This window comes from Hemiscyllium ocellatum, chromosome 30 (assembly GCF_020745735.1).
Source record: "Hemiscyllium ocellatum isolate sHemOce1 chromosome 30, sHemOce1.pat.X.cur, whole genome shotgun sequence".
Classification (NCBI taxonomy): Eukaryota; Metazoa; Chordata; class Chondrichthyes; order Orectolobiformes; family Hemiscylliidae; genus Hemiscyllium; species Hemiscyllium ocellatum.
In genome coordinates, this window is record NC_083430.1 from 38,517,631 (window position 1) to 38,543,177 (window position 25,547).

General features: G+C 39.9%; 1 protein-coding gene across 3 annotated transcripts in view; it reads right to left on the reverse strand.

The window, feature by feature from the left end:
• The window catches only part of rps6ka1 (ribosomal protein S6 kinase a, polypeptide 1), a 234,132-nt gene that overhangs the window by 62,579 nt on the left and 146,006 nt on the right, over positions 1–25,547 (reverse strand). For all 3 annotated transcript variants that reach the window (XM_060847548.1, XM_060847547.1, XM_060847549.1), the window contains 9 exons: positions 24,279–24,360; positions 24,023–24,103; positions 20,306–20,385; positions 17,977–18,083; positions 10,856–10,893; positions 9,564–9,706; positions 9,066–9,136; positions 7,521–7,609; positions 5,707–5,771 (listed from right to left, as the gene is read on the reverse strand). In XM_060847548.1, the coding sequence (XP_060703531.1) occupies positions 5,707–5,771; positions 7,521–7,609; positions 9,066–9,136; positions 9,564–9,706; positions 10,856–10,893; positions 17,977–18,083; positions 20,306–20,385; positions 24,023–24,103; positions 24,279–24,360 (756 nt within the window). The remainder of the gene's footprint in view (positions 1–5,706; positions 5,772–7,520; positions 7,610–9,065; positions 9,137–9,563; positions 9,707–10,855; positions 10,894–17,976; positions 18,084–20,305; positions 20,386–24,022; positions 24,104–24,278; positions 24,361–25,547) is intronic.

A 25,547-nucleotide genomic window follows, 5' to 3' on the forward strand; every position in this document is an offset into this window, starting at 1 on the left:
TGCCATACTATGCATTGTCAGTGAATCACAAGTTATGTATTCAAGTGCTCACCACTGAAATTAAGAAATTACCTTTAACAAAAATGAAAATAAAATGGAAATTAAATGACTGTCCCAGGGTGGTTAACTCCTGAAGGACCTATTGGTTACTCTCAGTAGTCAAAATATTAGTTTACCATTTGATAGGACTTGATGTCAACCAAGCCTACCTCTCTCCCAGTTGCTATTAAACAGTTGTGCTGAAATATGACATTCTGACTTTAAGAAACACATTCATGATCCAGGAAAGTATTCCACCACAGCCAGCTACTTGGATACAAATGCCTTCTAATTGCACTACACAGTCAATGAGAATGGCAATGGTTTAACATGAGAATGGTGGTTTCAAAAGCAGTCCCAGCTTTACACTGGTTAACTGGAGATAGAAGGATCACGATGTGGCAAACACATCAAGTTCTGGATTCAGTACTGGATTATGAATTCAATTCTAATCAATCACAGCAATCAAGCCCACTTTCCACATTGATTTTTGTTGAGGTGTAGTAGACCATAAAATGTAAAAGCAAATATTAGGTCATTCAGTCCATCAATGATGGCTGAGGGGACACATAGAGCTGTACAGCATGGAAGCAGACCCTTCAGTCCAACTCGTCCATGCCAACCAGATATCCTAAATTAATCATATCTGTCCAAACCTTTCCTATCCATTCAGATGCCTTTTAAATGTTGTAATTGTACCAGCCCCCATAACCTCCTCTGGCAGCTCATTCCATACATTCACCACCCTCTGTGCAAAGAGTTTGCAGATGATAAAAAGATAGGTGGAGGGAAAGGTAGTACTGAGGAGGTGCGGACGCTGAAGAAGACTTTATACAGATTGGGAGAGTGGGCAAAGAAGTGACTGATGGAATACAATGTGGGAAAGTTTGAAGTCATGCACTTTGGTAGGGAGAATAGAGGAGGCACAGACTATTTTCTATATAGGGAGAAAATTCAGAAATCTAAAGTGCAAAGGAACTTGGGAGTCCTAATCCAGATTCTCATAAGGTAAACTTACAGGTTGAGTCAGTAGTTAGGAAGGCAAATGCAATGTTGGCATTTATTTCAAGAGGACAAGAATATAGAAGTAGGGATGTACTTCTGAGATTTTATAATGGTCTGGTCAGACCACATTTAGAATGCTGTGAGCAATTTTGGGCCCCATATCTCAGACAAATGTACTGCGCCCAGAGCGGGTCCAGAAGAGGTTCACAAGAATAAACACAGGAATGAAAGGCTTAACATATTAAGAATGTTTGAGGACTCTGGCTCTATACTCTATGGAATTTAGAGAATGAGGGAGGATCTAATTGAATTTTACAGAATATTGAATGGCCTGGATAGTGGACGTTGACAAGATGTTTCCATCAGCAAGATAGACTAGGACAGAGGTTTAGAATAAATGGAAGACCCTTTAGAATGGAGATTAAGAGAAACTTCTTCAGCCAGAGAAGTGGTGAATCTATGGAGGCCAGGTCATTGAGTACATTTAAGACAGAGATAGAGAAGTTCTTGATTGTTAAAAGGATCAAAGCTTACAGGGAAAAAGTGAGAGAATGGTGTTAAGAAATCGTGCCCCTTTCAATATAAACCTATGCCCTCTAGTTTTGGACTCCCCCATCACTTGGCTATACACCCTATAATTGCTCCTCATGATTTGATGATTCTTTATAAGGTCAACATCTTCACTCCCCCACCCCCAATCAGCCTCCGACACTCCAGGGAAAATAGCACCAGCCTATTCAGCCTCTCCTTATAGCTCAAACCTCTAACCCTGGCAACATCCTTGTAAACTTTTTCTAAACCGTTTCAAGTTTCACAACATCCTTCCTATAGGAGGGAGAACAGAACCAAATGAGGTACTCCAAAAGTGGTCTGTATAGCTGCAATCTGAGTATTGCAGATGCTGGAGGTTAGAGTCAAGAGTGTGATGCTGGAAAAGCACAGCAGGTCAAGCAGCATCCGAGGAGCAGGAAAATTGAAGTTTCAGGCATGATGAAGAGCTTTTGCCCAAAACATTGATTTTCCTGTTCCTTGAATGCTGCCTGTTCTGCTGTGCTTTTCCAGCACCACACTCTTGACTGCCACCTCCTATTCTCAATGCATTGACCAATGAAGGCAAGCACACAAAACACCTTCTTCACTATCCTATCTACCTGTGACTCCATTTTCAAGGAAATATGAACCTGCACTCCAAGGTCTCTTTGTTCAGCAACACTCCCCAGGATCTTGCCATTAAGTGTATAAGTCCTGCTCTAATTTGCCCTTCCAAAATGTAGTACCTCACATTTATCTAAATCAAACTCTATCTGCCACTAGTCAGCCCATTGGCCCATCTGATCAAGGTCCTGTGTTATTCTCAGGTAACATTCTGCGTTGTCCACTACACCACCAATTTTGGTGTCATCTGCAAACTTACTAACGATAACTCCTATGTTCACATCCAAATCATTTATATAAAGGATAAAGAACAGCAGATCTAACACCGATCCTTGTGACACATTGCTAGTCACAGGTCTCCAACCTGAAAAAGAACCCTCACCACCACCCTCTGTCTTATACCTTAAAGCCAATTTTGTATCCAAATGGCTAGTTCTCTATGTATTCCATGTGAACTAACTTTGCCAACTGGTCTACCATGCACAGCTGTGTTAAATGCCTTGCTGAAATCCATATAGACAACGTCTACTGCTCTGCCTTCATCAATCTTCTTCAAAAAACTTGATTAAGTTAGTGAGAATGATTTCCCATGCACAAAGCCATGTTTACTATCTCTAATCAGTCCCAGCTTTTCAAAATACATGTAAATCATGTCCCTCAGAAACACCTCTAACAACCTATCCACCACTGATGTCAGGGTCACTGATCTATAGTTCCCTGGTTTTTCCTTACCATCTTTCTTAAATAATGGCACCACATTAGCCAACCTCCAGTCCTCTAGCACCTCACCTGTGTCTATCGATGATACAGATACCTCATCAAAGGGCCCATCAATCACTTCCCTAGCTTCCCACATAGTTCTGGGTACACCTGATCAGGTTCCTGGGATTTATCCACCTTTATGCATTTTAAAACATCCAACACCTCCTTTTCTGTAATATGGACACTTTTCAGGATATCATTATTTATTTCTACAAGTGATCCCATTCCATATCCTTCTCCACAGTAAACACTGACGCTAAATACTTCTTTAGTATTTCACCCATCTTCTACAGTTCCAGACATAAGTGGCCTTGTTGATCTTTAAGGGACCGTATTCTCTGCCTAGTTACTCTTTGTCTTTAATGTATTTACAGAATCTCTTTGGATTCTCCTTAACATGTTTTGCCCTCATACCCTTCCAGGGTTCACTCAATCCCAGCTGTCTACATCTGACATATGCCTTCTTTTTTCTCTTGATCAGAGCCTCATTTTCTCCAGTCATCCAACATTCCCTGTACCTACTCTTTATACCAACTGGAATATACTGTCTCTGGACTTTTGTTATTCTATTTTTGAAGGCTTTCCAATTTAGAGCCGTCCCTTTACTTGCATACAGTCCCTCCTAACCAAGTTTTGAAAGTTCCTACCTCATGTGGTCAAAATTGGCTCTCCTCTAATTTAGAACTTTAATTTTTATATCATATCAATCCTTTTCCACAACCATTTTAAAACTAATAAAATTTTGATCACTGCTCCAGAGCTCCCCAATGATACCTGAGTCATCAGACCTGCCTTATTTTCCAAAATAAAATAAAGTTTTGCTCCTTTTCTAGTAGGTACATCCATAAGCTGAAAAAGAAAATTTTTTTGCACACAATTAACAAATTCCTTTCCATCTAAGCCCTTGACACTATGGCAGTTCCAGTCTATGTTGGAAAGTTAAAATCTCCTGACATTCCAACAGAAATTTGCTTCTCAATTTCCCGCTGACTATTGAGGGTCTATAGTACAATCCCAATAAGGTGATCATTCCCTCTTTATTTCTCAGTTCCACCTAAATAACTTCATTATACATAATCCCGAGAATATCCTCCCTAAGTACAGCCGTAATGTTATCCCTAACCAAAAATGCCACTTCCCTTCTTCTCTTGCACCTCTTTCTATCCTTCCTATAGCATCTAGACCTTGAAACATTAAGCTCCCAGTCCTGACCATCCCTGAGCCATGTTCCTTCTGAGTAAAGGTCACTGGACCCAAAACGGTAATTCTGATTTCCCTTCACAAATGCTGCCAAACCTGCCAGGTTTTTTTATTCCAGCAATTTTGACTTTTTCTCCTCAGATACTGTCCCAGTTAGTGTTCATATACAATCCTTGGATAGGCAGGATTTGGCTGGTAAGTAGCAATTAAACTTCATGTTGCACAAGAACCAGGCAACGGTCAGCTTCAATGAGAGAATCAAACCATCTCCCCATGACATTTATAAGTATCATTACCAAGTACCCCTCCATCAGCATCTGGGGTTGCCCGTGACCAGAGTGTTAAGTGGACCAGCCGTACAAATACAGTGGCTACAAAAGTGGGTCACCTCTCAACTCCCCAAGCCTGTCCACTATCTATAAAAGATAAGTGAGGAGTGTGATTGAATGTTCTCCACTTGTCTGAAATCAATGCAGCTCCAAAACCACTCAGGAAGTTCAACAGCATCAAGGACAAATCAACCCACTTGATTTGTCACTCCATCCACCACCTTATATATTCGTTCCTCCATCACTGGCTCAGTGTTAACAGTCCCTTTCAAACCCACAAATGCTAACACCTAGAAAGATCAGATAACACATGCTAGAGAACACCGTTATCTGCAAAGACCCCTCAAAGCCACATACCATTATGACAATGAACTATATTAATTTCTCTTCACTGTTGCTGGATCAGAATCCTCATCAGTGATACGGGTATACCTGCACTAGATGGACAAGAACAGTGCAAGACAGCAGTTCATCAATACCTACTCAAACGAAATAAGGCATTGTCAACACATTTTGGTCATCTCACATACACTCATTTTATGAAGGAATTAAAAGTATCATTCTGAAAGCGCTCCTTTCAAGATTACGCACATACTGTGCCGTAAAAAATAATAGGGTAGCCCTCAAACAGAGCATTTCACTTGGCTGTGCACTTCAGGTGCCTTTATTGCAAAATTAGATTGCAATAGTTCAAGAAGGACGCTCATCACCATCTCTTTGGAAGCAACTGATTAGATCAGATTCCCTACAGTGTAGAAACTGGCCCTTCGGCCCAACAAGTCCACACCGACCCTCTGAAGAGTAACCCACCCAGACCTATTTCCCTCTGACTAATGTACCTAACACTATGAGCAATTTAGCATGGCCAATTCACCTGACCTGTACATCTTTGGACTGTGGGAGGAAACTGGAGCACCTAGAGGAAACCCACGAAGACACAGGGAGAATGTGCAAATTCCACACAGACAGTCACCCAAGCTGGAATCAAACCTGGGACCTTGGTGCTGTGAGGCAACAGTCACCATACCACCCAAAAGTGAGGTGGGCAATAAATCCTGATCCAGCTAGCCATGCCCAGATCCTATAAGTGAGTTAAAAAGAATCTCATCCCTGAACTGGAAAAACTAGCAGTTTTATTTTTCCATGTCTAATCAATGGCTTCAGAAATTATAGAATAGATTTTGTCTGAATTTCATCATTAAGTATTCGCACTTACATTCCAATCTATGTTTGTGAAGAATAGTTGACGCTTGATTTCCTCTACACCATCCACACCAGCTCCTAAAAACAAAAACATGCTAAGTTATAATGGTCAACTGTCAGTACACTTCTTTAATGCTCCAATATTTCAGGTTCATGGCCCTTCATCGATCATAATCTAATAAACTCAATATAATCCACCCAAAACATTGGTCTGATTTTAGGGCTCCCTGCAAATAGGAGAGCCATCAAATGAATTGGTTGTTGATGACTCAATTAAGGTCCTTAAGTGAGCAAATAATATCCACTTATGGGCCTCATCTCATCACACATGTTTAAAGTTTCCACTTTTGTTTCAAGTATTATTCTTGAGTGTACTGCTAACTAGTGAAAGAGGAACTTCTTCCTGGGGTTCCTGTTATCAAGTAGAGGCAACTAGCACCCACACAGTTTTCCTTCCTCATGTTCAACTCACCTTAAATCTGTCCAACATGCACCTCCAACCCCCTTGCTTTGGAAATTACGCATTTATGGTTCTTGCCAGGCACACAAAACTTACCATATATATCATTTCTCAATTGCTGCATATAATACACTCCAAAACTTTACCAGAATTCAATCTACCCCATTGACTTTTAAATGAAGAATTACTGCCTTCTTCCACCACATTCAATGGCTGAATTGTTCGAATATTGTTAGCTGGTCCTTCAGCTGTCAAGATTCTAAACTCTGGAATTGCTTCCCTAAATTTATTTGGCTCTCTTTCATTTTTTTAATGATCCTTAAAACATATTTCTTTGATCGTGTTTTTGGTCATCTGTCCAAATGTCTAAAATGGCCCAGTGTCACATTTTGCTCAATTTTAGTAGTAGTTTTGGGCACTTTACTTTGTTAATAATGCTGCATAAATATAAATTGTGTGAAGGAATAGAGAGTTATATATTGAAGCTTTCAGATGAACTGAAATAGAAGGAACATAGAAGTTGTCTAGACAGGGACAAATGTTAGAAAAGAATATAGGCAGCTTAAACAAGTGGATAAAATGTGGTATATGGAGTCCAATTTGGAACGCATGACTTTAATCACTTTAAATCCAAAAAAGATATAATGATTATTTTTAATGCCAAGAAATTTGGAATTGTGGACAAGGGAAGATTTTAGGGTAACCAAATATACATAGCTGGCCCACAGTAATCAAAAAGATCAAAACGCTTGCCTCTCAAAGAAAATTAGAATACAAAAGGAGGCAAGTTTTACCTCACATGTCCAGAACCTTGCTCAAATCCCATATTTCCTGAACTACTTCCAAGTCAACTATATCCTTCCTCAGGTAAGGAGATCAAAACTGCACAATTGTAAACAGACTTTATACTTCTGTGCTCCAGTTAATTTGCAAAAAAAACTTAACATTTGCCTTTGTTACTGCTTTCTGTTTCTGAATATACTAACATTCTGAGTTTATTGTATGAGATCACTCAAATTTACTGAATGTTTAAATTTCATGAATTTGTTCATTCAAAATGGATGTCACTGGCTGGACCAGCATTTACAATATTGCTGAGCCCTAATTGTTACAGTGAAGGGATTGGCAATATCGTTCTAAGTCAGGGTAGTGTGGAACTTGGAGTGGACATTGTAGGCTGTAAAGAGGTCAGGAGCTGAGAGGCCTGGGAGGAACCCAAATTTAGTGTTAATCAGCTGATTATTGCCAAGCAAGTGCCACTTAATAGCAGATAAACAAGAGAATTCGTGTTCATCATCAGATTTAAACTCATCTGTGATCAGCATCTGTTCAGTAGCCCAATCAGCCATGTCCAGTCCAATGGTTACCTAGTCTGTTGGCAGGATTTCTCTTGAAAAGTGCTCGTAACAAACTTTGGGCTTCAGGACTCAAGAATTGAGGCATTCCCAATTTAGCCCTAGAAAAAGAATGTGCATACAGTTAAATACTATATACATCTGAACCTTGCAGAGACTTTCCTCCATAATAACCATGAAAATTCCAAACATGACAGAATTTGTACTTAACGCATCAATTAATTAATTAAAGAACTTGTAACTTTATAGTTTTCTGTTCTAGATAATGCTTTACTTTGACATGAACGATAACAATCTAGGATCACTAATGGAATTTTCATGTTACAATAATTTTTGAGAAGCCCAATGTATGAAACAGATTTGTGTAAGCAAGTGTCACTGAGCTATTTAACACACACTAATGGCACACAACAAAAATCAAAGATGCCATTGAAAACACTATGCTGATATTTCAATTATGATCACTCAATAATTTAATTGCCCAAAGTCAGAAATCAAACTGGATCATATAGAGCTTACTTTATCTTTTTTGAATGTCTAAAACAGATTGGCATAGGAGATAAAAAATGAGGTCTGCAGATGCTGGAGATCACAGCTGCAAATGTGTTGCTGGTCAAAGCACAGCAGGCCAGGCAGCATCTCAGGAATACTATTCCTGAGATGCTGCCTGGCCTGCTGTGCTTTGACCAGCAACACATTTGCAGCTGGCATAGGAGATAGTTCAACTTGGTAATTCTGAAATAAGCTGTTTTACTTTGTTAAAGCAGCAATGTGAAATCTAGGTATGAAGGATTGAGGGTCCGTTGTGGTTTAGTAGGCAGTACTCTGGCTTCTTAATCACAATGCTTTGGGTTGAAGTCCCTCAGTACTGCTTATGCACAAGAGAATCGGGACTGACTTTGTAATGCAGGATTGGGGGAGGACTGGACTGTCAGAGTGATAATCTTTCAGTTGAAATGTTAAACTAAGATCCCTTTTGCTTGCTTGGATATAAAAGATCTGATGGCGCTAATTGAAGAAGAGTAAAGGAAATATTTCTCCAATGTCTTGGCTATCCGTAAACAACATCCCAATAAATAGATTATTTGGTCATTATCACACTGTTAATCATATTCAGAAATGTTAGCAGAATATGGGTATTGGTCTGTGATGCTGACACAAACAAGTAGAAGGGTGCAAGAAGCAGAGAATTCATATTCAGTTCTTGGATTAGGCAGAAGAATCTCTTGAAGTCACCAGGAATTAAGGGCTACAGGGAGAATGTGGGTAAGTGGAGTTGAAATGCTCATCAGCCATGATTGAATGGCAGAGTGGACTCAATGGGCTGAATGGCCTTACTTCCACTCCTATGTCTTATGGTCTTAATGGTTCATCTTGTCCTGTGCATTAAAGGGTTCAATGGTTGACTTGAATAAAGAGAATATTTCTTATTAATAGATTAGCTCTTTCCTCACTAGATCTACCTTAACAATTTAACATTGAACATTGTAGAACATGTAACAGCAGCAAGCTAAATTACAGCCATACCACCAACATTAAGCCAGACAATCGTCTTACTTTAAAATGAGTGTCATCGTCTCTTTTCTATCCTTCCCTTGGAATGGCAGGGAACCAGTCAACATCTCAAACTGCCAAGAAACAGGGGACAAACAGAAACATTTCAAACAAGATCAGAAATTAAACATTAAACTCCACATAACACAAAAAAAAGAGTACAAGCTTAACAAAAACAACATGTATAAATATTGAGCAGCCTTCATGTTCACCTAAAGAAACCAAGTTTGGAAACTTGAGAATTGCATTAAGCACTAGTGGAATTCAAGTGATAGAAATGGATTTGAGATGCCACTTTCTCAATTTCACCTTATGTCACAGGTCTCCTGGTAATATTTGAGTGATGTACTAAGTTGCCAAAGACAAACTTCATCACCATTTAGTTAAAGTGTCCTTATGACCTGTAGATATTTGATTGGAATATAATTTAAGGAAAGCGGGGAGGGCTGAGAGTGTAAAAGTACACAGCAGTAAGCAATTGGACTAAATAAACATACATACCATTAAAACACCATAAGACCACCAGTCAGCACTAAGTGTATGGCCACGTCGATTAACCACCTCAGGAGCCATATACTCAACAGTTCCACAAAATGAATAGGCCTTCTTCTCATGGTCAACAGCTTCCTTGCTCAATCCAAAATCTTAAAAGAGTGGTACAACCAAATTTAATCACACTTACTACAGCTAACAGTTCACTTCAACACTGATTCACTTCAACGTCGTCACTACTAATCAGCTTTAATTTAAAAACAAATCACAACCAACAATAGTACAGAACAACTTTTTTTTAAAGGAAAAACAATGAAGGAGTTTGAGAGTGATGCTAAGAAGGAGGTAAACAGATTACAGTTCAGAATCAGAGAACCAAAGATTATGATACATTGTAAAGGGCTGAATATTGCATAAATAAGGGAGGCATGGCTGTGAGGGAAATTTTGTTTTTATATTCACCTGTGGGATGGAAGAGTTCCCGACAAGAAACTATTATTTATCCTTAAGTACACTGAAGAAGGTGGTGGGGAGGTGTCTTCTTGAATTGCGCGCAAGTCCTTAGGGTTTAGAGACACCACAGTACAATTAGGAAGGAGGTTTTGAGATTTTGCAACAGTGAAGGAATGTGGAAGGCTTTTCTACAGAAAGAAGTTGAGGTCAAAACATTGAATGTTTTCAAGGAGTTAGATATAATTTTTAGGGCTAAATGGCATGGGTAGAATGTGGGAACAGAGTACTGATTTGAATCATTAGCAATGATCACACTGAATAGCAGAGCAGGCTCAAATGTCCCATTCATGCTCCTATTTTGTATGCCTTTTAGAATGGTGATATATTTTCAAGGCAGAATGGTGTGTGGTTTGGATGGGAACCTGCAGGGGATGGTGTTCTCATGCATTTGTTGCCCTTGTATTCCAGGGGGTAGAGGTGACAAATGTGGAAAGTGCTGAAGGAGGAGCTTGATGGAGGAACATTCGAGTGAGAGCTCCATTGCTCTTTTATAAAATAGTGCCGTGAGAATCATTCATCTCAATTTGAGAACGCAAATATGGCATTGGTTTAAAGCCTCATCCAAAAGACAAAAGTCTGTTGTACAGCATGAAGACAGAAAGCCCATGACACACAGGTTAGGTGTTTGTTGAATAAAGATACTGTAGAATTCTGTGTAATACAGCAAGAGAAAGTTGAAAACAAAGTTAGAAAATGTAGTTTTGCAACATTTGGTGGAGAATTAGCAATCTACTTCTAGCAGTTTGAGTTATAAATCATTGGGTATCCTGTTTTATTTTGTCACTCACCAGTCAACTTTATGTGCCCTTCTTCATCCAGTAGAATACTGAGAAAGGGAAATAAATAAAATTAAAAGTTAGGGAAAAGATAATATCACAGTAGCAGTCTAATGTTGCAGAAAATGATAATTTTTATATGAAGGATATAGTTTAGGGAATCGGTGTCACTTCATTTCCAGTGACCTTTAAGACAGCAGAGAATCTTGATGTGGGTAGTCAGGGGTGTAGTGATTGTAATCAGGTCAGCCAGAAGGACCTCATAGAATAACCAAACAGGGAGGCCTGGCTGACAGATAAGGCCAGGAGTGTCAAACATCCTGGTCAGTCAGAGTTGGCTCTGAGGAAGCTGGATCAGTGTCAAGGGCTGTCCACACGTAAAGAAAGGGTGACTATGTGATGGAATACCGGGCCCTATAGAGTTACTTCAGTGGCGACAAGAGTTGAATTACTGACGTAACCATGCAAAAGCATGCCCAGCTGGACTTCAAACAGGCATTGCAACTGGTTTTATCAATGGAAAATATGGCAAGTGAAGCACGTAAATGCAGGATATTCCAACAGAAGTGAACACCTTTGCCAGGCTGACTGAGTTTATGGTTCACCACTTGAGTGAATGCAATTGCACAGGCTAACTCAGAACATATCCTGAACAGCAGAACCCTAAAACAAAGACAAGCTTCAGCCAAACAGTTAAAAATGTTCTTCAGGATCTGAACCAGCAAGCCATTGCAGTTGCTGCCAGTATATGGACTCAAGTTAGCAAAGGAGTACCAGTAGATCTAAACTGGGTAAGAGAACTCATAGGAGGAAAAAGTGAGGTCTGCAGATGCTGGAGATCAGAGCTGAAAATGTGTTGCTGGTTAAAGCGCAGCAGGTCAGGCAGCATCCAAGGAAGAGGAAATTCGACGTTTCGGGCATAAGCCCTTCATCAGGGCTTATGCCCGAAACGTCGAATTTCCTGTTCCTTGGATGCTGCCTGACCTGCTGCGCTTTAACCAGCAACACATTTTCAGTGCAGAAGAGAACTCATAGGCCAATATCCAGGAGAGTGCACATCTGCACTTAGTTTGGAACAATTAAATTGCTTACCAACATCCAAATCAAAACCAATCAAAATAAACTTGGGGTTAAATGATTAAACGGTTCGAATGGAGATAGATATAGGAATGGTAATTTCAGTGATCACAGAACCAGTCTTTAACAAAATTCGCTCTGGCCTCCAACTCTAAGATTTGTGCAAGACCTCGGCTAGACTGAAAACCTATACCAGGAACCTTTACAGAATAAGGGTACAACTTTGGTTCTGATCTTTTTTAAGAAGAAGCTTAAGTTCAGTTTCCACGAATTATAGTAAAAGGCTTGGGCCCACACTTGATGAGGCGAAATTGATTAAGAAAGATTCACTTAGAATGCCTCAACATTTTTTGATGAGAAAATGGTTGCTTGAGTGAAGTCCTAATTAAATACCAGAAGCTTTATCATGAAGCTATAGAGACTATCAAAGAAGTCAAGGCCACCATTTTTGTTGACCAGGAAGCAATTCCATGATTCTACATGATTCACCCACTACCATACGCCATACAGGCAAAAGTAGAGGATGAAATCAGATGGCAGAAAGCAAAGAAACCATCAAAACCAGTCCAGTTTGCAGAATGGAAAGCACTAATTGTATTGGTTTTGAAGCCTGACGGGTCAGTATCACCTTTGTGGGGGATTTCAAATGAACGGTAAGACAGTTTCTGCAGCTGGAGAAATTCCCAATCCCTCACAGACAGCATTTACATGCAAAGCTGGCAGGGGGACTGTCCTTCACAAAGCTAGACATGAGCCATGCATACTTGCAGTTGCAGTTAGATGAGGATACCCAGAAGTATGTTAATACCCATAAGGGTTTGTACCAATATACAAGACTGCCATTTGGGATATCACCTGCCTGTGCAATTTTTCAGGGAACAATGGAGAACATTTTTCAAGGTCTACCACAGGTTGCCACATCTAGAAGATGAGCTAATAATATGGAAGACCAATAAGGAGCAATTAGAGATCTGGTACATAGTCCTTAGATGTTTCTCCCAGGCAGACATTTGCCTTAGAAGGGAAAAATCTGTGTTTCAGGCAGTCCAAGTGACCTACTTGGTCTATAGAGTTGACAAGACCTGGATGCACCTGCAGAAAGACAAAGTGAGAAGGATCAAAGGTGCCCATGTCTGTACCAGAGCTTAAATCTTTACTTGAGCTGGTTAATTATTACAGAAAGTTCATACAAAACCTAGCTTCCTCCTGGCATCTTTGCATCAATTCTTAAAAAAGGGTCAGCCTTAGAAATGGCCACAAAGCCAAACCAAAGCCTTCAGGGAAGTGAAGAAATAGCTATTATCCTTTAAGCTGTTGGCACATTATGATCCCAAGGAAGATCTGGTACTGACATGTCATGCCTCCCCATATGGCATCAGGGTACTATTAGCTCAAAGGAGAGGAATGCACAATGCCATATATATCCAGGATTTCAGCTAATGCAGAGTGCAGATACATCCGGATAGAGAAGGAAGATTTGGTGGTCATATTTGGAGTCAGGAATTTCCACCAATACCTTTATGGGCACCACTTACTAATAATAAGACAACAAACTCCTTCTAGGTCTCCTTAAAAAGGACAAGGCAGTGTCATCCATAACTTCAGATGAATCCTTTGGTGGGTTCTAATACTAATTACAAGTATTACATTTTGGAACTCTATCTGGAAGGCCAAGTAGCAAATACAGATGCATTGAGCTGCATCCCGCTGGCAGATACACCTAGAATAGTACTGTCACTGGAATGATTTTCAATTTTGTGGACAAGATTTCCAGTCACAGCTGACAATATCAGACTTTGGATGCAGAAAGGTCTGGTCCTAGTAAAACTGAAACAACTGGTGATGATGGGGGAAACCAAAGGGCTATTGCAACCAGAATTGAAACTTTTTTGGACCGGGAGATACCAATTACAGGAAAGGACAGCATATTATTATGGGGAACAAGAGTGATTGTCCTGAGCAAAAGATAGCTGCCAGATCCTGGCTGAACTCCAACAGGCCATCCATGGGTTTCCAAACTAAGATGCTGGCAAGAAGTTATGTATATCCGCCAAGATTGGAAGCAGACAAAGACACATTGGCGGAGCAGTGCATGGAGTGCCAATAAGGATAAAAAGTACCACCAGCAATGCACACATGTCCTTGGGAATAGCCGGATAAACCGGATAAACTGGACTCAGTTACATGTTGACTACGCACGTTCTTTCATGGGCTCAACGTTCTTAGTCATTGTGGATGCTCATTCGAAGTGGCTGGATATGCATAGAGTTCATTCATAAAACACAGAGACAATGATAGATAAAGTGCACGCATCCTTTGCAATACACAGATACCTGGAAGTGTTGGTCATCATTTACCAGGAGGGAATTTGAGGATTTCTTAAAGTTGAATGGTATTCAACGATGTAAGGACAATTCTATACCATCCATTACCTAATGGTCTGGTAGAAACAGAAGTCCAAATTTTGAAGACAGGCTTAAAGAAACAGCCTACTGCTTCACTAGATACCAAACTGTCCTGGTTCCTATTTGATTATAGGACCACTCCTCATGCAACTACAGGGATAGTTCCAGCAGAGTTGCTAATGAGGAGAAGACTCCACACCAAGTTACATCTGATCTTCCTGGATCAGGAAGGAGGGTGAAACAGCATCAGGAATGCCAATGCCAGACACAAGTCACTGCTAAGTGAGAGAGACAGATTACTTCAGGGGACGGAATCTGGTGTAAGAACCATGGAAAAATCTCTGTGTGGACCACAGGCTGACATCAGGTCCAGAGACATATAAAGTTCAGGCAGGTGCAACGGTCGTGGACCATGAGAAAGCTGCAAACTTGCAAACAGTGACAGAGTAAAACATGCCCGGCTCATCAACAGCCTTTCTAACTGCTCCAGAACCTGTCGGTTCTCCCTCTCTGTCAAATGTTAAAGATACCTCAGAATCTGAGCTGGACACTGCAAATGTTGTTGCCTGAAAAGGAGAATGAATTTCTTCTGAGACACTCTAGGCACAAGAGACAAGTTACCATGCGTTGCACACTACCTGTATCAGAGGCAGAGTTGAAGGAACCTGACCCGGTGCTAAAACACCCCAGAAGGTGCTACAAAAAAAAACAGGCATTTGTCCTCAGATTCAGAAGGGCAGGGATGTAGTGAATGTAACGAGGTTAGCCAGGTGGGCTTCAGAGAATATGAGTTCCCTGATTGGACCTGTTAATCTGATTCAAACAGGAAGCCCTGGCTGACAGATATAAATAGAGTTTCAGACATCCTGTTCACTCTGAGAGCTGGCTCAAGGGGAGCTGAATCAGTGTCAAGGACTCTCACATGTAAATGAAGGTGACAGGATACCAGTCCCGGTAGAGTTATTTCAAGGGGCATACTTGAAATGCTGATGCTGTAATTAGAACTGAAATATGATTTGAACACTTTATCGGGGGAGTTTCACACTGCATGCACCTACTTACAAGGTAGGAGACACTGAATGACCAGATGAAGTCATGGCATGTGTCAAAACATAACTTGAAATTCTCTCATGGTCTAGGAGATGCATGAATGCCTTATCAAGGAGTGTGACGGCCTCCCCAGTTTCCATCCCATTTAATCAATAAATACCTTAATTTTCAAACCCATCTCTGAACCCTGAAAGCACCAAAAAATCTAACACACAACCCATCCAGCTACCAAATAGCAGCTCGCAACCCCACAGTATATTTAATCCTTTTACTTTGGCCAGAATGACCATTTTTGGTTGGTCTTTTCAGCGAAGCCACTGTCAAGCACTTAAATTCGCTAAATCAAATGACAAAAAGAAAGCAACCTTCTAGCAAATAATTTGAAAATGTGCATCAAATTAAAACTTGCAATATGGATTCTATGTTGGAGATGAGCTGCTGTTGCCCATACTAAATCTTAGATTCATAGAATCATACAGTGGAAATAGACTCTTCAGTCCAATTCATCCATGCTGATCAATCATCCCAGTCTGTCCTAGTCCCATTTAGCAGTAGTTGGCCCATATCTCTCTAAACCTTTCTTATTCATAAACCCATCCAGATGCCAAATAAATGTTGTAATTGTACATGTCTCCACCACTTCCTCTGACAATTCGCTCTACCCTCTGCTTGAAAATGTTACTGTTCCTGTCTTTTTTAAATCTTACCCCTCTCATTTAGAACATAAGACATAGGAGTGGAATTAAGGCCATTCGGCCCATCGAGTCCACTCCGCCATTCAATCATGGCTGATGGGCATTTCAACTCCACTTACCCACATTCTCCCTGTAGTCCTTAATTCCTTGAGACATCAAGAATCTATCAATCTCTGCCTTGAAGACATTTAGTGTCCCGGCCTCCAGTGCACTCTGCGGCAATGAATTCCACAGGCCCACCACTCTCTGGCTGAAGAAATGTCTATGCATTTCTGTTCTGAATTAACCCCCTCTAATTTTAAGGCTGTGTCTACAGGTCCTAATCCCCTCGCCTAACGGAAAAAAATTCCTAGCATCCACCCTTTCCAAGCCATGTATTATCTTGTAAATTTCTATTAAGTCTCCCCTTAATCTTCTAAACTGCAATGAATACAATCCCAGGATTCTCAGCCGTTCCTCGTATGTTAGACCAACCATTCCAGGGATCATCCGTGTGAATCTCCGCTTGACACATTCCAGTGCCAGTATATGTCCTTCCTGAGGTGTGTGGACACAGTACTCCAAATGGGGCCTAACCAGAGCTTTATAAAGTCTCAGTAGCACAACGGTGCTTTTATATTCCAACCCTCTTGAGATACGTGACAACATTGCATTCGCTTTCTTAATCACGGACTCAACCTGCATGTTTACCTTTAGGGAATCCTCGACTAGCACTCCCAGATCCCTTTGTACTTTGGCTTTACGAATTTTCTCACTGTTTAGAAAGTAGTCTATGCTTTTATTCTTTTTGCCAAAGTGCAAGACCTCGCATTTGCTCACGTTGAAGTCCATCAGCCATTTCCTGGACCACCCTCCCAAACTGTCTAAATCCTTCTGCAGCCTCCCCACTTCCACAGTATTACCTGCCTGTCCACCTAACTTCATATCATCGGCAAACTTCGCTAGAATGCCCCCAGTCCCTTCATCCAGATCATTAATATATAATGTGAACAGCTGCGGCCCCAACACTGAACCCTGCGGGACACCACTTGTCACCGGCTGCCATTCCGAAAAAGAACCTTTTAACCCAACTCTCTGCCTTCCGTCAGACAGCCAACCTCATCTTCAACCTGTGCCCTTTAATTTTGGACTCCCCCACTGTAGAAAAAAGACCTTGGCTATTCCCTGTATCCATGTCCCCCATGATTTTATAATCCTCTATAAGGTTACCCCTTAGCCTCCAAATATGGGAAAACAGCCCCAGCCTATTCAGCCTCTCCCAAAAACTCAAACCTTCCAGGTGACAACCGTGATCTACAAAACTGAGAATAGAGAACAGTTTATACATTGACAGGTGTCAATTGTTCTCTGTTCAATAATCATGGGCTCAATTTTTTCTTAATTCATTCACGGGATGAGGGTGTTGCTGGCTATGCAGCATTTATTTCCGAGACTACAGTAAAGAGTCAAGCACATTGCTGTGAGTCTGGAGTCACATGTAGGCCAGACCGGGTAAGGATGGCGGTTTCCTCCCCAAAAGCACATTAGTGAACCAGATGGGTTTTTCCGACAATCAGCAATTGATTAATGGTCATCATTAGATTCTTAATTCCAGATTTTTATTGAATTCTAATTCCACCATCTGCCATGGTGGAATTTGAATCCAGGTTCCCAGAACGTTATCTAAGTCTCTGGATTAACAGTCTGAAAATAACACCACTCAGCCATCACCTCCCATTTGCACTTATTCTGGGTGCTTCAGTTACTATCTCTTTACATTTAGTTGACTAGAGGATGAGCAAGATGAGTGTTTTTGAACACAATCACATTCAGCAGATTTCTTACAGTATATTTTTCAAATTGAATCTAAACTTCCATACCCCAAGTGTGCAGCAGTAGTGCAACAGTCTAATCATCTACCACCTACTTTTCTGGTTTCAGGTCTCTGTAGATGATTCCAAAACTGTGAAGATGGTCCAAGGCTAAAGCCAACTCTGCCAAATATATCTTAACATCTTCTTCTGTGAACATTACCTTAGAGGAAGAGATTAAAATGGACAGAATTAAAATTCTGGTCATTTCATCAATGATCTTTTGAGAATTGGTGAATGAGGTATGCTTAATGTCACAACACAGCCTTTTTTGGAAACTGAGATATCCAGACATAATGCTTTCTTTATTTCTGCTCTCAAGAGACCTATGGTGCAGATGGGATTTTTTTCTATTTTTCCCAGTTGACTAAGAATTAATCCAAGTTCCAGAGTTCAATCCAATGTTAAAATTCAATTTTAAAAACAAACGTTTTTATTAGCATAAAAGGCAATAAAAACAGTGCCCTCGGTACTTAGTGCTCCAACTGAAAATAAAAGGGGGCGCAGTCAATGCAGGACTTGAGGGTATTCTAATTAAAAGCACACAGTATACAAAACATCCATTAAAATAGCAGGTATGAAATTGTGGATATCATAGAGTAATGGCTATAAGGGGATCATGGCTGGATCAAAAGGTCAGGCAGATGTGCAGAGGGGTGAAGTTACGTTATTCATAAGAAATGAAATTAAATCGATAGCAAGAAGTGACAGAGTTCGAAACTGTAGAAACTGTATGGGTACAGTTGAGAAACCACAAAGGCAAAAAGACCCTGATGGAACTTACGTACAAGATTCCTCAGAGTAGTCAGGATGTGGAGAAGAAAATAAATCAGGATCTACAGGCTTCCTACCAGTAGCCAGGATATGGGGAAGAAAATGAATCAGTGACAGAAAAGGGTGACTTCAATATGCAGGTGCATTGGAAAAATAAGGCTGGTCAATGGATCTCAAGAAAAGGAATTTTGTGGAATTGCTATGAAATAGTTTTTGAAGCAGTTTGTAGTCAGGCCCCTGGGGAACAGGCATTTCTGGATTTGGGGATGTATAATGAGTCAGACTCAATAGAGAGCTTAAGGTGAAGGAAACCTTAGGATCAGATTACACATTGATTGAATTCATCCTGCAGCTTTACAGGGGAAAGCTGGAATCTGATATAACAGTATTACAACTGAGTAAAGGTAACTGCAAAGACATAAGGAAGGAACTATCCAGAATTGATTGGAAGGGGAGCCCGAGCAGAGAAGACAATGAAGTAACAATGTCAGGAGTTTCTGGAATAATTGGGAAGGCACAGCAGAGATTCATCTCATGGAGGAAGAAACATACTGTGGGAAGGATAAGGCAACCATGGCAAATGAGGGAAGTCAGGGCCATCATAAAAGCAAAAGAAAAAGCATATAGTGTGATGATCAGTAGGAAGCCTTTAGAATCATACTATGGGAGGGATCAGGCAACCACAGCATACACTATTTCTAAATGGGTAAAGGTTTCAGAAATCTGATGAGCAAAGGGACTTGGGTGTCTTAGTTCAGTATTCACTTTATGCTAATATACAGGTTCGGTTGGCAGTTAGGAAGACAAATGCAGTGTTAGTCTTCATTTCAAGAGGGCTAGAATACAATAGCAGAGATGTACAGCTGAACAAAATAACGCTCTGGTTAGACCACATTTGGAATACTGTGAGGAGTTTTGGGCCACATATTTAAGAAAGGATGCGCTGGCACTGAAAAGGGTGCAGAGGAGGTTTACAAGATCCCAGGGACAAAGGGCTTGTCACATGAGGAGGAGCTGAGGACTCTGAGTCTGCATTCTGTGGAGTTTAGAAGGATAAGGGGGGTTTTCATTGAAACTTACAGAATACTGAGAGACTTGGATATACTGGATGTGGAGAAGATGATTCCATAAGCAGGAGAGACTAGGACCCGAGGGCACAGCCTCAGAGTCAAGGAGCAACAGTTTAGAAGAGAGATGAGAATGAATTCCATCAACCAGAGGGTGGGTGAATCTGCGGAATTCATTGCGGCAGAAGGCCGTGGAAGCCAAGTAGTTGAGTGTATTTAAAAACAGAAACAGATAGTTTCTTGATTGGTAAGGGGATCAAGAGTTACAGGGAGAAGAATGGGGTTGAGTGGGATTGAGAAACATATCAGCCATGATCAAATAGTGGAGAGGGCAGAATCGATGGAATGAATGGTCTAATTCTGCTCTTACATCTTATGGTCTTACAAATAAGGGGTAATGTGGTGAGATCTCACCAATACAGAGCAAACCATACTCTCAACCATATTTTCCCTCTGCATTTCAAATCACCTTTACACAACATTCACTGCATTGCTATTAACTGTACAGTTTATCACACTAGAGAAAGAGGAAGATGAAGCAGACCTCTTTAGATAGTCGGGTGAAAAGATCACCTCCTCTAAGGAAGTCCAAGATAAGGTACAGTTTTCCTTCAGTCTGAAAAGCTGCCAAATAAAACAAAAGACATGCACATCATCTCCTGAAACTAATTCAGCAATAATGAACAAGTCATGCAGGCTTGACTTTGAAACATGTGATAACACTTTAAAAGTGCAATTAATCAAAAGTAGCATACAGATGCAATGCCTCCAGTCAAAAGTGAAATGAGGAAATAGTTCTAATGATGATGTCAAACTACCCATCACACTACCATTTGAGATATCCAGTGTTAGCATTAACCATTCTCAGCTTGACATTTTCCTACGAGACACCAGCACAGCCCAAGTAAGATACAATTATGTGACAAAGTTTGAATAGTTTAGTAGTGCTCCAATGAATGTTAACAGCTCGTCACATATGGGAAAATATTTTTCTCAATGACTGTTATATCTACTAAGTTGATTAGTATACACCTATATGCCATGCATAATAGTTCAAAATAAAGAACATTTTTTAATAGCATCTGTCACAACAGAAACAAAGTTAATTCTACAGGCCAAAAGCACGGCATCAGAACTGGAAAAGATTCCAAGGTGTAATAAATTTTAAGCAAATACAATTTTAAGCAGAAAAAGGGAAGCAGTAAAGCACAAACAAGAAAGGTCTATGATAGCATTGAAGGAAGGAGAGAAGAAATTGCAAAAGGAATGATGTATAGCAAAACATGCAATGCAAAAGATTAAAACTGGATCCAGTAAAGAAAGAAATGTGTGTCTAGAAATGGTGTCAATGTCAAATGTAGTATCTCGTCTATCAGCTACCACCACAATAAATAATAGGAAGTCACACAGAAAAAGAACACAAAAAAAGAAAAGGGAGTTTGAACTTAGGATTCTGATCAGTGTGGACAAGTTGGACTGAAGGATCTGTTTCCATGCTGTGCAGTTCTCTGACTCTATAACTCTATGATACAGAGCATAAAAGAAGAAAGGTCCTCAGCTGACAAGAGAGTGCAAGGGGGTGCTTAGAAAATAAATGAGAAGACAAAGAGGGACTATAAAATATCTTCAGAGATAGGATTAAAGAAAACCACAAGGCATTTTAAGAGTATGCTAATAGTAAGAGAATTACCAGGGAAAGGGTGGGGCTGATTAGAGACCAAAGGAGCAATATGTTTGTGGAGCCAGAGGATATGGGTGAGGTCGTAATTGAATATATTCACAAAGGAGAAAGACATTGTAGCTGGAGATTTCAGTCGGGATGGTGAGGTTCTAGAGCATGTCAAAATTAATAAGGAGGTGGTAGTATTGGATATTTTATCAAGCACAAAGGTGCATAACTCCCCAGGGCCTGATGAGATGAATCTCAGGCTGCTATAAATGGCAAGGCAGGAGCTTCCTGGAGCACTAGCAGAGATATTTAATATATCGCTGATTAGGGGTAAAATGTCAGATGACTGGAGGATAGCTAATTGTTCCTTTGTTCAAGGACAGCAGGGCCAGTTCAGATAATTACAGACCAGTTAATCTGATGCTAGTGGTAAGAAAATTATTGGAAAAAAATTCTGAAGGACAAGATTAATCAATACTTGGAAAGACAAGGATTGAACAGGAATAGCATGGATTTGATGCAGGGATCCTATCTGACTAATTTAGTTGAGCTTTTTGAAAAGATGGCTAAATATATTGACAAGGGTAGTGCAGTTGATGTGTTTCGTTTAACTAGGTCCCAAATGGAAGGCTGATCGATAAGGTAAGACCCAATGGGATCCAACGCAAGCTGGCATCTGGATCCAAACTGTCTTGCAAATAGGAGACAAAAGATAATGGCGAAATGTTCGTGATTGGGAGCTTGTTACCAGTGGTGTTTCATTGGAACCCTTGCTGATGGTAATGTACATTAATGACTTAGATGTGAATGTAAAAGATATAATTGGTAAGTCTGCAGACAAAATGAATATTAGTAGCGAGGAAGATAGTCTGAGGCTGCAGTCTGATATTGATTAGCTCGTTAATTGAGAAGAGCAATGGCAGATGTAATTTAATCCTGATAAGTGTGAGGTGGCTCATTTTGGGAGGTCTAATAAGGGAAGGATTTACACAATGAATGATAGGTCCCTTGGCCTAGATAGGATACATCATGAGAATCTTTTTTTCCAAGCCAGACTTGTCTAAGACCAGCGAGCATACATTTAAGACGATGAGGAAGTGGTTTAGAGAGGATCTGAGGAAAAATGTTTTCACCCAGAGGGTCACAGAATTGTGGAACATGCTGCTTAAGAGGGTGGTGAGGCAGTATTCTCACAACATTTAGCTAGCAACTGGATAAGACTTAAATTGACTGGGCATAGTAGGCCATGGACCAACTGTAGATTAGCACAGTTTGGTGTTTGTTGGTCATCATAGATGGGCTGATAGGCTCTTTCTATATTGTATGACTCGATGACTTGATCTAAAATGAGGCCAGTGTTTCTTCTGTGCAATTGTTGAACTCAATGGTTCATTCACAGAATTGTAATAAGAAGCTGAAGAAAAGAAGAAGTTGTGCGATTTAAGCTTAAATCGAGCTACATTGGAACAATATAGGTGGCTGTCCTACTTGGGAGTAGGATAAAGAATTGAAATCACAAATAATCCCACAAATCAAGATTGCACCTGTGAACTAAACAACATGTTCTGCAAAACTGTCACCTAATCTACATTTGGTCTTGCCAATGAAGATGATATCACATAATGAGTACTGAATATTATATAATAAATTGAAAGAAGTGCACATAAATTGATGATTTGCCACTGCTCAATCCACATGCCTGACCTGAAGCTTCTGGTCACTTGCTATTTTAATTTTACTTCCCACTACTCCTCTGTCCTCATCCCCTTGTACTTCATGTTTTGACATGGCAACTTACAGCTTTTTAGATTCAACACTGAGTTCAACAATTTAAGATCATAACCTTTTCCTCTTTTTTTTCAGCTTGCCTCTGCACTTCCTATATTTTTCATGTTTTTGAATGACAACTGTCAGTGATGATTTGCATTTTCTGACATAGACCAATTTTAAACCAATCTTTTGTACATTTACTGATAACAAAATTAGCTCCTTTCACCTTGCACCACCATCCCTTTTGTCATTTATTATTGCATGCCTTCCAACCAATTATAGACCTTCACTTTTGTTCTTTCTTCCCTTCTAACATTCCCTACTTGTACATTTGTTTAGAATCTAGATATTTTTCTCAATTATAGTGGAAGTTAAATATGCTGAAACACAAATGCTTTATCCACAGATGCCACGAGGTTGCTAATTATTTCCAGCATTTTCTGTCCTTTTTCAGATTTCCAGCATCCACTTTTACTGGATTATTTGTTCCAAACTTCTAATAAACAAACTGAATCCTGAGAAATAAATAAAAAGGTTTAAAAAGACATTTTGGAACTGACTTAAGGCTGCCTGCCATCATATGAAGCTTTACACCACCCATGTGTATATAATCACCGTAACAGTGCTTCAGCTTATCAAATCGAACCTCTAGTGACAAAGATTAACTCTGTTCAATGCAGAACTTGTCCAATCTTGTCAAATACAAAAATCATTATTAGTGCAACAGGCTGACCAGATCTTATCAGCCGATTACTTTTTCAGTCTAAATCATACCAGTACTTTGTTGTTGTTGCCTACCAAGAGATTAAAAACAAAACTCACCATAATGCAGCTTCACTATGAATGGATGATTTACATCCACCAAGATGTCTCGTTCCAATTTAGTCCGGACACGATCCCGAACTGAAATAAAGCAAAATTGTGACTGAAACAAGGCTAAACACATCATAGCAGATACCCAATACAAAATCCAAGACACATTAATATTGCTTTCTCCCCAGCCTCAAAAGACCTGCATAAGACCTTCTGCTAATTCTTCGATGATCAATGTTCTTTAGTGTGCTCAGCAAGATCCTACCTTTCAATGTGGCTTTCTTCAAAACCTTCATAGCATAGAGCTGACCTGCATCAGGTGCTTTGATCTTTCTCACCAGAAACACCTGTAAATGCAATATATAAACTATAAATTATAGCTTCTGTTGGACCACTTAAGGATTCTATAATAAGTCAGGAAGCCCAGGTGAAAAGGAATATTATTTATTATTGAACACTGAAACAGAGCGACTATTTGGGACATACATTGGTTAGTCCCAGCCCGAGACAGATAGGTCTACAGATCCATCCCTGGGTCTGCTTTATAGAGGGTTTAGGTAATGAATTCTAGCAGAGCAGATCATTACCTGTTACCAAGGGAACTCACTGAGAGATTAATTAGTAATTCTGTACAGGCCTTATAGGGGTTCTCTCAGGTTCCTTAACGAGAGATTGTTTTTTGAGATGTTAAGAAGGCTTATATACTCTCATGACTCCAAGAGATATGAGAGTAGAAACCTTGGTAAGGCTCCTCAAGTTATCAGTAAAATTAAGAAGGTCAAGAGTTAGAAAAATGCTCATTTTATGGAAAAACAAAATGATTTTCACAGGGGCAACAGCCAGAGATAATTCACATCCATTAGAGAGTTGTAAATATAAATGATAGCTGTTAAGAACCAAAACCATAAGACAACACAGTATTCTAAAACAGTCAACAATGCTCTCTTTAGAGAGCAGGTAACGTTTTAGCACACTTATCAAACATTCAAGAAACATTCAGGATTTAACTATTGAATTAGGAAGCATTTTGAATCAAATTACAAATCTAGGAGGCCGTTTGCTCTTTGAGTCAATCAGGATTTTTAAAAATCAATGGAAAAGATATTAAATTGCTAAGTGCAGTTCATGCAAGATTAACATTTCATATTCTGGCCTACATTTAGCTCCAGGCTACAGAATTTTAAGATTTCATAAATTTACAAAATTAAAAATACACTTATGATGTGATCGACATTGGCTGCAAACAAATTATATTTCTTTCATGCCAACTGTTGAAAAATGTAGAAATCATCATAGTTTTGATCAGGTAGGATGTTAAAAAGTTGAAAGATTGAAATCTGTCCAAATCCACGTGCTTCAATTTTTAACAAAGCAGGGCATGGGGCTGGATGATTTATCTGTCGCCTGATGGAAACCAAAAGATAGGTCTAGAGATGGTATTAACTGGAAAAAGCAGGATAATCACCAACAGCTGCCACAATGTGCCTTGGGGGAACATGACCCCCACATTGACCCTTCCAATCTCTCCCCACTG